This window comes from Sciurus carolinensis, chromosome 10 (assembly GCF_902686445.1).
Source record: "Sciurus carolinensis chromosome 10, mSciCar1.2, whole genome shotgun sequence".
NCBI lineage: Eukaryota > Metazoa > Chordata > Mammalia > Rodentia > Sciuridae > Sciurus > Sciurus carolinensis.
In genome coordinates this window covers 33,866,597-33,884,322 of record NC_062222.1, presented here as the reverse complement: position 1 = coordinate 33,884,322, position 17,726 = coordinate 33,866,597, and the positions used below count along the sequence as shown (strand labels likewise).

Genomic DNA, 17,726 nt, shown 5'->3' with positions numbered 1-17,726 from the left:
TTGCTTGAGGGACCATGTATAAATTCTATACTATGTGACCCAAACTATAGACATCCCGAGGACAGGTTTCTTACTTATTTTTCTTTATAGTCCTCATTTAACAAAATATCTTGCAATCACATTTCAAAAATATTTTAAAAGTTAGTACTTATCTGAAAGCATTTTTATTTACATATTTTAAGTTATGAACAGAAAAGCTTCTCATAGTTCAGAAACCAGAAAAATAACTAGCTGCTAAGTCACTGTCTATGAACTGGACATGCAAACAAAAATGTAAACATCACTTTGGAAGTAAATATGTGACCACAGAAGGTTACAATTTCCCTGGTAGTAAAAGATTTTGGATGCTTTAACAAAATATGCCTTCAGAATCACTGTATGAGAGAAAACTAGTGAATGAGAGCTTCATGAATCTATGTAAGGTGATTCAATTTTTATTTTAAAAACCTAATTTTTTTAATCACTAAAGTAATTCTATTTTTATTGTAGAAAATATGAAAACAACACATAAGCAAAAAGAAGAAAATTTAAAATTCCACAATTATATCACTCATAGAACTTTTTAAATAATAGCAATGCTTTTATTTATTTCAAAACTATAGTTTCTCTTTAACCAGGATATACTCACAGCACAGAGAAATGATTGATATGGCATGCAGCTTGTTCTCAGATCTGATATAAGGTCTCATACAAATGACAAAAATATTTCCAAAGCAAGTAACCACAGATACAACCCAGACAAACACTCTCTGAATAATGCTTGCCAAGAGATTCTCAAGGGATGAGATTCCATCAGTGTTTGGTTTACAGCTGCGAACATGTGGTGCATATCCACAATATTGGAATTTCTTAAAATATCTGGTGTAAAAGAAGACAGAATAAGATTTTAGATTTAATTCGGTGTCACCAAACATTAATATTTATTTTCAGCATTTTCTCAGTAAATGGAAGATATCTTAATATGAGATTCAGAGGAATGCAAACACTAGGGATCCTGAAGTTTTAAATTTAATTCTCTTTAACTTGATTTCACTGTTAAAGAATGTGTGAGTGAGAGTAGCAAAGAGGCATGATGGATACACAAGTGTTAGACATATCTTAGAATATAAATGAACTGTTAGCTTGTGACAAAAAAAATTAATTTAACCAAAGAAACTATCAGCAGGTTTTCAGCTTTCAAGTTTTCATAAATGCACAGTTACATAGCTCCAATGGTTACTACAACTGATCTTGCTTTTCAGCCCACAGGGGAAAAAATTAAGTGCTTTCTCTTCTGTGCATCTGTGTCTTTTCTTCTTTCTTTCTTTCTTTCTTTCTATACTGGGGACTGAACCTAGGTATACTTCTCCACTGAGCTACACCCCCAACTCCATTTATTTTCATTTCAAGACAGGGTCTCACTAAATTGCTTAGGGTCTCTCTAAGTTGCTGAGGCTGACCTCAAACTTGGAATCTTTCTGCTTCAGCCTCCCAAGTCGCTGGATCACAGGTGTGTGCCAGGCTTCTGAGTTTTGTAGAGGTTTATTATGGTATCTGTAACTACTGAGTGACATGCTTATCTTTCCCACTGGAGTTTGGAACACAATAAAGGGTTCAGTGACTATTTGTTGAGTAAATTCTTTCATCAGTAGAGAACTCACTTCTTGATAAAGATATCACCTGGTTAATCGATAAGTGCTATTGTGTTGCTAACAACACCAACGCCATTTATTGAGCACTGTTTTAGGCATCAGGAATACATTCTCAAATAAATGCCACATGGTAGGTGTCAGCATTTCCATGAAAGGAGATTAATTTTCAACAGAGGCAAATTATTTGGTAAGAAATTTTCTAGTAATTGTAGAAATTAGAATTCAAATCAGATCTGTTTGCCTCTAAAGCCATTGTGTTCTGGCAAAAAATAGAAATGATCTTGACGATTTCAAGAGCCATAGTAATGAGAGACAAAAACTTGGTGATTACAATTTGTCCTGTCTCATTCAAGTTCGATTGCTGATAGTTCCATCTTGTTATGTCTATTTTCTCTGTGAACTTTGAAGGAGAGGAAAGAAGAATTTAAGGAAGGAAGGAAGGAGTGTTGACTGTCCTTTCCCTTTGTTTAATGTAATTTAGGCCAAAGTTTTGTTTTTATCAACAGCATTATTATAGATCTTTGTTTTCTTATTTGGGAGCTTTGCCAGCAGTCACACATCTAGTAATTATATCCTGATTACTTCTCCTCCCTGTGAGAAGTCATAGTGGGACCTCAATGACACACTCCCTTGTCCCCATGTAGATAAGTTGTCCCAAGCAAGATCAATTAGACTTTCTCCTGGAACTCTGAGTCTTACTGACAATGCTTAGACGGATCATTCCAGCAGTGCCTGGAGAAGACTCTTTATCTCTTGTGGCTTTGGTTCCTACCCAATTCAAGTTTGCTCCTTTAGTTATTTCCTAGATTTTGTGAGCTATACTATTTTTTCCCTAATAAACTGCTTTGATTAATTTAGCAGACTATTTTACATTGTGTGCAACCAATATAGCACACTCTCTGAAGAATTATGGAAAACAAAAAGAGTGCCCTGTGTAGACTTAAAATATAAGCAAGATTACAGTTGGTAGTGGCTGGTAAGACACCTCTTACTGAAAATTACTTATCATGGTATGGAGATTATTCTAATACTTTATATAAGATGGCAATCAATTAAAATATTTTTAAAGCATATATTCAAAGACACAACCAGATGCATCATTTGAATAAAAATTTTCCAAAGTTTCACATTCCATGTACTCTTCCTCCATTCATGCCCTGACATTGGGGGGCAATTTTCAATGACAAGTTCTCCCTTCCTTCTTTCATTTATAGCAATTATTTCTTTATAATTATTTCATGTTGCTTATGTATATTCCTTCTTCTTCTGATAGCACTCATACCATGTGTACAAATTCTTAACTCATTAGGCCAACCTCAATATCTGTGAATAGTATCCGAGCTGAGAGCTTCTTACAAGAATGAGCAGGTTCCTCCTACACTCATGTTCCCAGATGATCAAAAAACCTCCTGTGAAATTCTGTAATACTGTGGAAAGATCATCCACCTAATGTCAAAGTTTTTAGAGTTAATTATTGTTTATACATGTGTGAGTCTGTTTAGGCTGCTGTAACAAAAATGCTACATATTGAGTGGCTTAAACAGCAATTTATTTCTCATAGTTCTGGAGGCTGGGAAGTCCAAGGTCAAAGTGTCAGCAGATTCGGTGTCTAGTGAGGTTTTGCTCCCTGGTTCATAAAAGGATGTGTTCTTGTTATGTCATCACATCATGGAAGGGGCAAGGGTGGTCGCTGGAATGTCCTTTGTAGGAACACTAATCCTATTCATGAAGGCTTTGTCCTCATAACCTAATCATATCCTGAAGGCTTACCTCTTAATACTGTCACATTGGAGTTAGGATAGCGACACATGAATTTTTTTTCTATTTTGGGTGGGGGTTCAAATGTTCTGTATATTGCTGGCTAATCAGTCAAAAATATTAATAGATAGGGTACAGATGTATTATCACAATACATGAGGGAACTTAAAGACTTAAATAAGGGTGACGAGCAAGAAGAACATCAACTTACATGTGAGAGAGATTAAGAGGTCTAAACATCCTTTGCTGGATGTTTGAAATTTCAATTCCTTCTAGGCTGCTAAAAATACAAAATTAATAATCAATCAAAAGAATATATATTAAACTTGATATAACAAACTATTTTTTTTTGGTGAAGAACAACTTAATATGCATCAATATATATTTCCCCTATTTGAGTGTTTTGGATTCTCACAGGCCATGGTACAATGCTTTTTGCATACAAAATACTCAATAAATACTTGTGGAATAAGTGAACACGCATTACCTTCTGGACAGCATTACAATAGAGTTTTGTGTCTTTGAAATGTTTCTAATAATTTTTAGGTAATGATTTTTTTCCAAATAAAATACCTTACTAAAAGAACACTTAAATTAAATGAACTAAAGTTGATCTTTTTCAGGCAATTCTTAGATACTAACAGAATTTTTTTGTGTATGAGTTTGGTGCAAGTTATGATTTATGTGATAGGGAATAGTCCCTCTTCAGGTAAAGATGCCTTTAATAAATTCATAAACACCCAGAACTAAAAGAGCAATGATTATGCACAGATGTCTTCCGAGAGTCAAAGCAAACAATTTAAGCTTTTAGTAACTTATATAAAAGTATAGAATGATTTATCCTTACTTAATTTTTCTTGTTTTTGGTACTGGGGATTGAACACAGGGCTTAGCATATACCAGGTAAGTGCTCTACCACTGAGCTACATCCGCAACCCCTTATTACTTAGTTTTTACTTTAATTAACATGTAATACAAAAGTAATATCTGTCTGCTTGTTTCCATCAAGCACTCATTTTATATTTTTGTACAGCTTTACTAAAATCCTGGAAATAAAGCTTATAAGAAAGTTTTGAAAACAAATATCTTGTTAGTACTGAAATAACAATTTTCATCATAAAACTATCCCCAAATATGGATACTTACAGAGACTTGAGTTTGACAAGATAATCAAATTGATCTGCTTGAATTTCCTGGATTGGGTTATAGGAAATATTCCTGTTTTTTAAAAAAAGGCAGCAATGGGTCATTTCTAAAAATGGCTGAGTAAAGAAAAGTAGACCTATTGACCTTGAATTACTTAAAACATTTACCAAGGAAATAAAAAGCATAGTAACACTCAAAATGGATAAAAGACTTAAATATAAGACCTGAAACTGTAAAATTACTAGAAGAAAACCTAGGGGGAAGCTCCACGACATTGGTCTGGGCAATGACTTTTGGATATGGTCCCCAAAACACAGGCAATGCAAGCAAACAGACAAATGAGACTACTTTAAACTAAAAATCTTCTGCACAATCAAGGAAAAACTCAACAGAGTGAGGTAACCACTAGAATGGGAGAAAATATCTGCAAAGCATGCATCTAAAGGGGAGGTTAATATTCAAAATGTATAAGGAACTCAAACAACTCATCAGCAAGAAAACAAATAAGCTAATTAAAAAATAGACAAAGGACCCGAACAGACACACAATGAGCCAACAGGTACAGAAAAATGCTCAACAATACTAATCATCTAAGAAATGCAAATTAAAACCACAATGAGATATAACCTCACATTATATCTCATTGGGTCTTTAAAAGAATGGTTAAAATAGTGCTGATGAGGATGCAGAGAAAAGGGAATTCTTTCACATTGTTAGTGGGAATGTAAATTAGTACAGTCATATGGAAATTAGTATGGAGATGCCTTAAAACATTAAAAATAGAACCATCATATGATCCTAACTATATATCCTAACGAAGTGAAGTCAGCATGTTGAAAAGACATCAGCCCTTTATGTTCGTGACAGCATTATTGACAATAGGCAAGATACAGAATCAAACTACATGTCCATCAGCAGAAGATGGATGAAGACAGTACGGTGTACATACACCAGGAAATACCTTAAGAAAGAAGAAAATCCTATTATTTGCCACAACGTGGATGAACCTGGAGGACATGACTTTGAGTAGAAAAAGTCAGGTACACAATCTCACTTATCTAAAAAAGCTGAGAGTAGAGAGTGGAATATTGGTTTCACCAGAGTCTGAAAGCAGGAGCGGGCAAAGGGAGGGAGGGAATGGGAAGGCATTTGCCAGAGGGTACAAAGTTTTAGTTAGACAGGAGGAACAAGTGTAAGAGCTCTGCTGCAGGATGTGATGATGACAGTAATGATGTATTCTAAAAATTGCTGAGAGCAGATTTTGAATGTTCTCACCACACACATACAAAATGATAAGTTATACAAAGTAAAATGTATGTTAATGAATTCAATTTAGCTGTTCCACAATGTACACATATTTCAAAACATCATGTTGTACATGATAAACATGCACAATTTTTATTTATTTATTTATTTTTTAATTTTAATTTTTTTTGGTGGTGCTGGGGATTGAACCCAGGGCCTTGCTCATGTGAGGCAAGCATCCTACCAACTGAGCTATCTCCCCAGTCTTATTTTTTATTTTTTAAAATATTTTTTTAGTTGTCAATTTACATGTGGTGCTGAGTATCAAACCTAGGGCCTCGCACATGCCAAGTAAGTTCTCTACCACTGAGCCACAACTCCAGTCCCCCACAATTTTTATATATCAGTTAAAAATGTGTATTAAGTGCACTCACCTCATTGATTAATCGTATATTTAAGTGGATTCATGGAGATAAAACACTTAGAACAATGCCTGGCTTATAATAAGTACTCTATGGCAAGAGCTAATACACCTCGGGAAGAGGAAGAGCTGTCAAGAGAAGGTTGGGCCAGAGAAATGATAGACCACGCAGAGAGTCACACCTACTTCATATTTTGCCTAGGATTCTATGTAGTTTACATAAAACAACAAAAAAATTCATTTAATCAAAATTTGAATTAAAAGAATCACATTGTATATTTTTTACAATAAATTTTATGTTAAAGAGTGACATATTGTATTTGCAATTTGTGAAGCACAAAATGGAAACTAGATTTTTTCATTTCATGTAACTACTAGGCTATATCTAGGGACAAAGAGAGAGAAGAATGAAAGTACAGTGAGTTTAGAATATGAGTTCAGAACCTGTTTTTCCCCTCCTGCCACACTTCCCACCCAATATCAAGACTCTGTAAAATACCTTGAAACAGAAATCATTGATTAAGGGAGCTTCTCAGAGAAGTTCTAATTTGAAGAAATTTACTCAAATGTCTTGTATAACAAAAGGAAGTGAATTCAGCAAACTAGGAATAAAAGGAAACTACCTCACATAATAAAAACCACATGTAAACCCGGTAAATAATAAACTCAATGGTGAAAGACCAAAAGCTTTTGTTTTAAGAACAGTTTATTTCTTTTCACCACTTCTAATTCACATAGTATTCAAAGTCCTAGCCAGAGTAATTAGACAGAAAAAGAAATAAAAGAATCCAAATTGGAAAAGAAGACAGATTATATCTCTTCACAGATGATGTGATCTTAAATGTAGAAAACCCTAAATACTTAACAACAACAAAAATGTTAAAACTAATAAATCCAGCAAAGTTGTTGGACACAAAATCAGCACACAAGAATCGGTTGTGGTTCTATGACCAGCAAACAATCCCCAAAAAGGAAATTAGGAAAATAATCCCATTTACAATAATATCAGATGAATAAATTACTTAAATAAGCTTAAGATGAAAGGTATGTTGTATATGGAAAACTATAAATTGTTGAAAGAAATTAATGACATTTGTTCTGAATGTTTCCTCCAAAACTTAGGTGGAAATTTAACTGCCATTGCAACGGTGTTGAGAAATGGGAGCTTTAAGAGGTGATAAGGTCATGAGGGCCCTGCACTCAAGCATGGATTAATTCCATTATTGCAGGAATAGGCTTCTGATTGCAGGATAAATTTACCCTCACCTGCTTCCCCATGCACTCTTTTACTGTGTGGTATCTTCTGCTATGTTATGTTGCTGCAAGAAGGCCTTCACTAGATGTGGCCCTTCAGTTTTGTATTTCACAACCTCTAGAACTATGAGCCAAATAAATTTCTATGGTTTATAAATTACATAGTATGTGGTAATCTGTTATAAGCACCAAAAAAATGGACAAAGACAACGCTAATGAAAGGAAAAACATCCTATGTTCATATAGAAATTCAAGGGAGCCCAAATGACCAACAATCTTAAAAAAAAAAAAGACTAACAAAGGTAGAGATCTTTCACTAACTGATTTCAAAACAGTACAAAATGATAGTAATCAAACAGTGTGGTACTAGCATAAAGACAGACATGTAGATCAATGGAATAGAATGCAGAACCCAGGAATAAACCCACACATATATAGTCAAATGATTTTTGACAAGAGTGACAAGGCCATTCAATAGGGAAAGGAGAGTCTTTTCAACAAATTGTGTTGGGAAAACTGAATATTCATAACCAAAAGAAAGTAGTCAGACTTTCGCCTTAAGTGTACATACAAATTAACTCAAAATTGATCAAAAATCCCAATGTCAAACCATAAAACTCCTAGAAGGAAATGGGGAAAAGCCTCATGATTTTGGATTTGGCAATAATTTCTTTAATATGGCGGCAAAAGCATAGGCAACAAAAGAAAAAAACACAAGAACTGTACTTGATCAAAATGAAAATCTTATGCATAAAAAGACAGTATAACAGAATGAAAATGTAAACAAAGGGGTGCAAATCAAGTCTGAAATGGGGTTAATATCCAAAATATACAAAGAGCTCTTAAAAATCAGTAACAACAAAATAATTCAATTAAAAAGTGAGAAAGGGATTTGAGTAGATCTTTCTCCAATAAAACATACAAATGATCAATAAACACATGAAAAGAAACTCAGCATCACTAATCATTAGAGAAAAGGAGATGAAAACCACAAGGATGTATAATTTTGTATCCATTAGGATGTCTATTATCAAACAACCAAAATTATTAAGTGTTTGGAGGACATAGAGAAATTGGAACTCTTGTGTACTGATAATGGAAATGTCAAATGGTGCAAATCCTATGGAGAATAGAATTAATATAGAATAAAAATGGAATTACCATATAATCCAGCTCTTCTACTTCTGGGGATATACAGGTGGCATCTTACTTAAAATGGTTTGACTTGTGATTTTTCACTGTGCAATAATATAAAAGAAATTCACCTTTGAATTTTGATTTTGGGCTGTTCCTGGGTCAGTTATATGTGGTATGGTACTGCAGTGAGCTGAAGAACTCAGTTGGCCATGCAGTCACAGGGTAAATAACTGATACTCTACTGTGTACAGTGTTAGCAAATGATGTTTAGTAGTTTATGTGTATTAATTGCATTTTTTACTTATGATATTTTCAATTTATGATGGGTTTATTGGAATATAACCTTATTGTAACTGAGGAGCAAAGAATTAAAAGCAGAAACTCAAACAGGTATTCATACACACATGTTTATAACAGCATTATTCACATAGCCAAAAGGTGGAAGCAACCCATTTCCATCAACATATGAATGAATAAACATAACATGTGGTATGTAGGTACAGTGGAATATCATTCAGCCTTAAAAAGGAAGGAAATTCTGATACATGCTACAACATGAATGAAACTTGGAGACATCAGGCTAAGTGAAATAAGCCAGCCACAAAATGACAATTACTGTGTGATTTCAACCAGTTGAGGTACTTTGGCTAATCAAATGCACAGAGATAGAAAGTAGAATGGTAGTTTCTGGGGCTGGGGGAAAGCATGAATGGGGATTTAGTATTTCATGGTTACAGAGTTTCAGTTTTGCAAGATGGAAAAAAAAAATTCTGAAGGAGGTTGGTGGTGATGATTGCTGAACAATGTAAATGTAGTTAATGCCATTCAACTGCACAACTACCACTGCCCAATTTTACCTTGTGCTTATTTTATCACAATTAAAGACATAATAAAATAAAGAAATGAAGTGGAGAAATTTAATAGAAGTCTTACAATTGTGACAACTCCTTCAGATCCTTGAATATATGGGGTGGAAGATTTTCAATCTTGTTACATCCCAAATCCCTAGGGAAACAATTGCAAACATTATTTTCTGATGACTTTATTTATTGTTCTGATATCCATTATGAAATCATCATATAACTTTTCAACAACGTTATTGGTGAGTTGGGTTAATTAACAAATGTTTAAGAGTGTATTTTTTGTGCTGGACATTGAACCAGGACCTCTTGCATGCTGAGCCTATACTTTACCGCTGAGCTAAACTCCCAGCCTCATGAAGCCTAAATGATTTAAAAAAAATGAATGAAATGGGAAAATATTTTATCCCATTTCAGCACTCCCTCAAAAATAAATACTTGATGGTTATTTAATCCTGTTTTAATAGTTGCGATGTTTTAATTTTTCACTATGTAATAGTGTAAAGGCAATTTGCCTTTGAATTTTGAATTTGGTCTCTTCCTGGGTCAGCAATATGTGGTTTGGTACGGTAGCTGAGAGCTGCAGCACCCAGTTGGCCATGCAGTCACAAAGGTATGTATGTATTACATCCTTTATTCCTTTCCTTTCCTCCTTTTTGTGATTAGAGTAAGAACATGGTTTGGAGTCTTACTTTTTTCTTTTGCTTGGGTTTTTTATGATTAGCAAAGGGAAGAATATTATTTCAAATGCAAGTTTCTTTCCAAGGTGATCTCACATGCTCCTGAGCAGGATACTTTGTTATCTCCTGTATGTGTTGAGGGTCTCCCTAATATGATATATGCAGCTTAGTTGTAAGGTTTTAACTGCAGAAACTCTCATGGCAGCTTTGACAGTGGCAGATCCCATCAGAAAGGACTCAGATTCTTCTCAACAAGAAAAAGTTTCAGTAAGCTTGAGCGTTCTAAGGTGATAGGGAGATGTAGGGGGCTGTAGCCTCGTCATTTCCCCTTTCCACCTCCAAATCCTATTATCTACCACAATGATAGATAGGAGAACAGATTTACTTGTTACATATACTGGTTGGTTTTATAAATCAAAATTTAGATTACTTGACTTTGGGAGACAGGATAATTTTAGAATTTTAAACACTAAAGGTAAGGGGAGGACTGGGTTTGTGGCTTGGTGGTGGAGTGCTCACCTAGCATGCGTGGGGCCCTGGGTTCGATCCTCAGCACCACATAAAAATAAAATAAAGGTATTGTGTCCACCTCCAACTAAAACAAATATATTTTAAAAAGTAAGTGGATAATATAATCAGATAAATACCTTAGCTGTGAATGCCTATTTTCATACTAGAAAGTAAACCTTGAGACTATTTTTGTTGTTTACATGTTTATGGGTGAATTGTCTATGCAGATGAGTTGTACTGCTTTGACAATCAAAGGACTCTTTCTAAAATTTCATTCCTGTCATAAAATCCTTGTTTTAAAAGCTTCTTGTTGCCTAGATGATAAAATCAAAACTGCTTGGTGTGACATGAGATGCCTTTAAATATCTGTCAGTCTACTGTTGGTCTTTCCAATCTCCTTTCCTACCACTGGCTATTCACTGTGACTTGCACCCTGGTCTGAAAACACTTCAGTGCTTTGTCCTCCACACTTTCGCTGGGTGCTTTCTTCTGCCTGTCCTGGTCTTTCCTTCTGGTGATTTCGAATCATCCTTCAAGACTTCAAGACTCAAACAACATTCCCTTGTGAAACCTCTGCTGCCTGGGAGGATAGGTCTGCTGTCCCTGTGCATTCTTCCTGCATACTCTACCCCAGCACACATGCCACATGCCACACAGAACGTCAGGTGAATACATGTGTGCTTCCCTTCTGGAGGATGTGAGATCTCTGAGGATGAGAACTATACCATTCAATTTGGGCTAACCAGTGCCTCACTCAGTTTTGGACTACCTGTTTTTTCCATTCTGGCGAGAAGACTCTTAATAGGCTGAATCTGCTTCGTAATTAAGAGTTGATATGATTAAATTCCTTGAATGGGAAGCCAAGTAAAATATTGATCTTCTTAGAAAGGCAATGTGCAAAACTTAAAGTAGTCCTCCTGGGTATTAAAACTCAAAATATCATGTTCAACAATTTCTGGTGGAAGTGTGGGTTTTGGCTGTCAGAGCAAATTCTAATGTATATAAGGACAAAAAGGGCAAGGTTTCTAAGAAGTGATAGCTTTTAATGGATATATTTTATATCCATTTATATATTTTAATGTATATATTTTATAGTGGGAATTATGTAATGGGATAGCGTTGGTGTCAATCCTAAGTGACCTGTGAAAGTTTCATTTTCTCAGCTTTAGTTTAGGACAGCTGGGGTAAACTTAATTGGACTCAAGGCTCATTTCTGAATGGGCTCAGGAAACACCGTTTCTACTATAGTAGTTGACTTGACTTTATTATTATTTTTGGGGGTGCTGGAATTGAACTCAGGTCTCACCCATGGTAGGTTAGTGCTCTACTTCTGAGCTATACTCCCAGACCATTAGTAGTTGCCTGTAAACCACAATCGAAAGTAAACATGGCAAAGGTTTCCTGTCACAAGAGTAACTTAAAGTCCTCTGTGACAAGTGAATTCTGTGTTGCCAATGTATTTGTCCTCATTAGCTCTATTGACGTGAAAGGAGCCTGGAGGGGCATACACAACCCTCCTATGGAAGAGGAGTTGAGATCTAGACCTATCCATTAAAAGCTATCACTTCTTAGAAACCTTGCCCTTTTTGTCCTTATAAATCTGAATTTTCAGGCAAGTATCTACAATGGAATCGGGCAGGCTTTAGGTAGGAGTAATCATTGCCCTGGGTACCCTCTCTATAGCTTTTGTTACTCTTTCTTTTACCTCTGAACCTGGATTAGCACTGGTTATGGACTAAGTTGTTTGTGTTCCATGCTGACTGGTCTGTACTGATGCATAAAATCTGCACCTGGTTGCCACCATGAAGACTAGGTTTTGGAGGAATTGTTTTTTAATGCTTTAAAGTTAGATAAAATAAGGGAAATATGGATCTCTTGACTAGCTTGTATTTTAACAGTTAGATACCTTTGGTTCATCTAGATGAATTTCTCCCTATTACTGAAAATAATTTCCTATGTATTTATGATATTGTTCAATTGCCATATGTCAGGAGTTCTTACAACAGGCTTTTGTTCTAATTTTCTATTGAGATTTTCTTGCACATTTGTGAATGACTGGGTAGTGCCTACTAAAAAATGTTTCAAGGTGATAGTTACAGAAAAATGTTGGTTTTTTATTCCCTCCCTGCCTCCCTTCCTCCCTCCCTCCCTTCCTTCCTTCCTTTCTTTTTCTTTCATATTGGGGGTTGAACTCAGGGGTGCTTTACTACTGAGCCACATCCCCATTCCTTTTTACTTCTTATTTTGAGACAATGTCTCACTAAGGTGCTGAGATCCTCCCTAAGTTGCTGAGGCTGGCCTCAAACTTGTGATCCTCCTGCCTCTGCCTCTACAGCTATATTTCCTTTATTCCATTTTTATCAAATATTTATTTTATGTTTATTTTTGTAAGCTATCTGAATTCTTTTGTGACCCAAGGTACATATAAACAATGTTCAGAGAGAGGATGTTAATACTTTTAAAATATATAAATATATATATGTCTAACAAATATGCAATAAAATAATAGGAAAAATTCTTAACACTTTTAGTCAAACTTACAATTCATCAAGTTTCTGGAGATGTGCAAAAGTATTTTCGCTTAAGTAATTAATTTTGTTTTTCCTCATTACCCTGAAATAAAAGAGAAAAAAATATTTTTAACATCCTTAGTTACTTATTGCTTAAATTACTAAAGACATTATCATTCTGCAAAGATAAAGGTAATGAATATATAGGGCATTTTTCACATCAAGATATTCTGAAGTAGTATGATTAATTACTTAATTCAATTTTGATATTAAAGTTCCCCAATCTATCCCTCCCTTCCCTTTTCTTCCTTCCTTTCTTTGTTTTTGTCTTTCTGTTCTGGGGATTGACTGAACAGAGGGCCCGTTGCATGTTGGGCAAGTGCTCTACCACTGGGCTACATCCCCAGGCCTAGCACCCCAAATCTTTTAATGATTATAACAATAAAATATACTTCTAATTTTTAATTAGAACTAGGAAGAGCTTTACAAGGGAATTAAGGAAAACCTCAACTCTTGCCCAATACAGAATGAATATCTTGCAATCAACAGCATAAGGGGCTGCTTTACACTCATCTCTTCAGAGATGTCTGTCTAACATAATTTTCTAAGCACTCTTACTCATTTGGTAGTTGATATGATTTAGGGTGGAGCTAAGTAAGGAAGAGAGATCTAAGTTAGATGAATTCAGAAGAGTGTGGCATGCTGAATGTTGAATCAGACTATAACTCTTGACAGTTTCTTTCTTTTTTTTTGGCACAGGGGATGGGGGACAGGGTATTGTGCTTGCTAAGCACACTACCACAGAGCCACACCACCAGCCTCCTGACAATTCATTTTTGCACTGATCTCCTGTGTTATCAGCTAGCATAAAGGACTGACTCGTAGGAAATCTTTAAAGGGGTTTCAATTCTTTAAACACTGTGTGACATGCCTTAAAGTTGACCTTGTCTCATCTTTAAATATTTAACTCCTCCTGGTACTCCAAACCATTACCACATTCTCCCAGTGTTCCTGGACCAAAAAAGCACAAACACCTGCCAAGAAGAAACCCACAAATTATTTCTTCATATGGAAGTTTCCCTAAAAAGAAATGCAAGTAGAACAGAAAAAATGTTCTCAGCATTCAGATATCTATTTGGTCTGTGTTCTTTAGTTGCTTACTGGTTTCCTTTGGGTAATTAGTATGAGCTTCTTGCATGGTTGATATGAAGCATCCTGAATCTGAAGATTTACTAAGTGGAAGAATTTAAAAACCTCAGTGACTTCGAACCCATATGAATGGAAGGGTGTACAATTGGAGAAAATACATTGTTACATCAGTGGTAGCTATTGTATAGCCTCTACAGGGTCTTCTTACTCTAGGAGGATGGTTTTAAAAGTTTTCCCATGGTAACACCTAGGGAAATGTATTTACCCCTAGTAAAAATGTATTTTATAATGGGACATAAAATATGTACTCACACTTACCTATAACCCAATTCTCATTACATAATACATTATCTGCATTGTGCTCTGATATAATTAACTAAATTCTGTTTTATTTATAAAATGCTGATCAGGACATTCTAAATTGATTGTGCTACACTGCTTTCATTACCTACTTATGAGTTGCAACCAAGAATTTCAAAAACATTTAGGAAAAATAAACTGTGAATGAAGGATTTGAATTTTTTTTTGTGTGTGTATATATGTGTGTTACTGGGTATCAAACCCAGGGTCTTGTGAATGCTAGGCAAATGCTCTACCATAGAGTTACACCTCCAGCCTGGGAGTTGGATTTTTATTTTGAAGGAAGCCCCAGTGTCCTTTACTTTCACAGAAGGAAAGGCAATGTGAACTTAAAATAGGTCAGAGAGGCAGAAGAAATTATCCCCAACAATATTCTAATCTGTATTTTTGTGTCCATAATGACATCCTCAGGGATCTGAGCATTCTGCAGTATCATTTTTCATTTTGATTGTAATTTCATTTAAATTCATAATTATAAAAAAAAACAACCTTTGCAGCAATGATTTGCATAAATGTTCTTACAGACCAAGATGTTAGGTTAGTGTTTCTGAAACTAGGGACCACAGACAGATTCTTGGTGCTTTGTGAGAATTTTTTTCCATTAAAACGGGTCTATGAATTACTTAAGTTTGAGAAAAATGTGTCTCAGTTAATACCGTGCCATTGTGATGATTCATGTATGGTTAAATCTGTGTTTACCTTTGATTTGAACTTGAAGTCCTTCAGTTTCAACAAATGTGAATTTCAGGATGAATGTTTGTCAGAGTGACAATGTATGTGTTGGGGCTCAGAAAAATGATATCCCAAAGTATGGCACTTTGGTGTGCTTTGTACCGTGAACTAAAGGACTTTAGAAGGATCTTAGAAGCAAGTCTGACTGCCATTCTTCTTCCCTTCTTTCTGTTGTTCCCTTTTTTCTCCCAAGGCAGGACGTAATTTTAGACTTTCTCCCCAAACCCAGCCATAAAACCTAGAAATACTACTCTGGTCTTCTGCTACCTTTCTGTGTAGGTACCAGTCATAGGGACATTCTCTGACCTGTCTTGTCTGATGGAAAGTCATAAGACCCTCATTCCAGGAAGGTTCCTGCGCCATACCTGAGAGGAAGGAATGCCATACACAGAGGCCAGGAAAAATCCGGGGTACTGGGGTTGTGGCTCAGTGGTAGAGTGCTTGCCTAGTATGTGTGAGGCACTGGGTTTGAGTCTCAGAACCACATATAAATGAATAAAAAATAAAGGTCCATTGACAACTAAAATTTATTTTAAAAAAGAAAAAGAAAAATCTGGACAAGCCTTTCTGGGCATTTCCTTTCAGTCTGTTACCAGTAGGTCACATCCTTTAATCCAATCCCATTTCTATACTGCCATGTAGTTTTTCACTGAACCTAAGCATTAAAAAGGTCAGTTTCCCTATGGATCTTTGGGTCTTCATTTCCTAAAGGCTCCTGGGCCATGTAAAACTTTCACTAAATAAAGTCTGTTGTACTTTTCTCCTGCTAACCTACCTTTTGTTATAGGAGTGTTGGTAGAGGATCTTGTGGTGGGTGAGATTTCTTGTGAGAGAAATCATACACTTCTGTTCCTATACATGTTTAGGCTGATTTTTGTCCATTTAAGGGCTTCATTTGGTTTGTAAGGAAATAAAACACCAAAAGCACACAAATGTTACTTACAAAACAGTTAAGTTACTGCAGGAACTAAACGTCAAATTTCTTAAATTGTGGATATGGTTGCCTTCAAAGTCCCTGGAATATAAAACATAAAACATGATCAAGCTAAATTTTAATTGCAGTGAGAAATAAATCAATTAAGAATTATTTGTGTTCTAGTACATATATATATATATATATTGTTACATAGTTATAATCTTCTTGCTGAGATACACTGTTGTAGCTAGGCACACATTATAAGTACATAGGTTATAATTTATTATTTTTTTGAAATTGGTTTGTATTTTATTTTAATTTTTAAAATTTAAAAAAATTTTTTATTTTTACAGACTGCATTTTGATTCATTGTACACAAATGAAACATTTTGTTTCTATGGTTGTGCATGATGTAGATAATAGGGATTAGAAATTTTAGGCTGATTATACAGATAGATGGATGATTTTCAATATCCAAATAATCTCAAATATTTTTGCTATGAATAAAATGATTTTTTATCTGGTTTTTAATTCAACCATTGAGGTAGTTGCATGATGAAGTAATAAAGAATTTGTTGAATAATAAAATTTATGAGTAAGAGCTTGAAACTTTAATTATGAATGCAATAAAATCGTTTTTATTTAAAAAAAGAAAAAAAGAATTATTTGTGTTCCAATGAAATCTTTACATTCTGTTTACTTCATATAGGCTTTCACTTGTAGACACGTAACACCTTAAATTATTTATATGCATGTGTGTAGGCATATATTAGTACTATTATGGTTTTTTCTTTCTTTTTTGGGGGGAGGAGTGTACCAGGGATTGAACTCAGGGGCACTCGACCACTGAGCCACATCTCCAACTCTATTTTGTATTTTATTTAGAGACAGGGTTTCACTGAGTTGCTTAGTGCCTTACTTTTGCTGAGGCTGGCTTCGAATTCACAATCCTCCTGCCTCAGTTTCCTGAGCTGCTGGGATTATAGGCCTGTATCACCATGCCTGGCTGTTTTTTTCTTTATTAATAGTAAAAATGTTTTGAGTCAGAGCTGTATTATATATTCATGGAGACAAGTTATGTTATTCTGAGAAATTAAAAAGAATGAGAAATCAAAGTGAAAACTTCTATTATGATAAATACCTAATTTATTAACAGATATTTAATAGTGAATATATTAAACATTTGTTCATGGGCTGGAGTTGTGGCTCAGTGGTAGAGCACTTGCCTCACATGTGTGAGGCACTGGGTTCGATTCTCAGCATTGCATATAAATAAATGAATAAAATAAAGATCTATCAACATCAAAAAATTAAAAAAAAAATTCATTCAAAATTACCAGTGGCATTTCCCTAAGTGGTATGATTTCATTTTGCTGTAGGCTGGGTAAGATTCTATTATTGCTGCAGAGCTGCTACT

The 17,726-nt window shown here is 35.0% G+C and overlaps 1 protein-coding gene across 2 annotated transcripts in view; it reads right to left on the bottom strand.

The window, feature by feature from the left end:
* Rxfp1 (relaxin family peptide receptor 1) overlaps window positions 1-17,726 on the bottom strand; it is a 49,194-nt gene that overhangs the window by 5,328 nt on the left and 26,140 nt on the right. The window contains exons 8-13 of one of the 2 annotated variants that reach the window (XM_047566994.1): window positions 16,337-16,408; window positions 13,184-13,255; window positions 9,526-9,597; window positions 4,536-4,607; window positions 3,601-3,669; window positions 629-858 (exon numbers count right to left, since the gene is read on the bottom strand). In XM_047566994.1, coding sequence (XP_047422950.1) covers window positions 629-858; window positions 3,601-3,669; window positions 4,536-4,607; window positions 9,526-9,597; window positions 13,184-13,255; window positions 16,337-16,408 — 587 coding nt within the window. The remainder of the gene's footprint in view (window positions 1-628; window positions 859-3,600; window positions 3,670-4,535; window positions 4,608-9,525; window positions 9,598-13,183; window positions 13,256-16,336; window positions 16,409-17,726) is intronic. The other variant, XM_047566995.1, reaches the window with a different exon arrangement.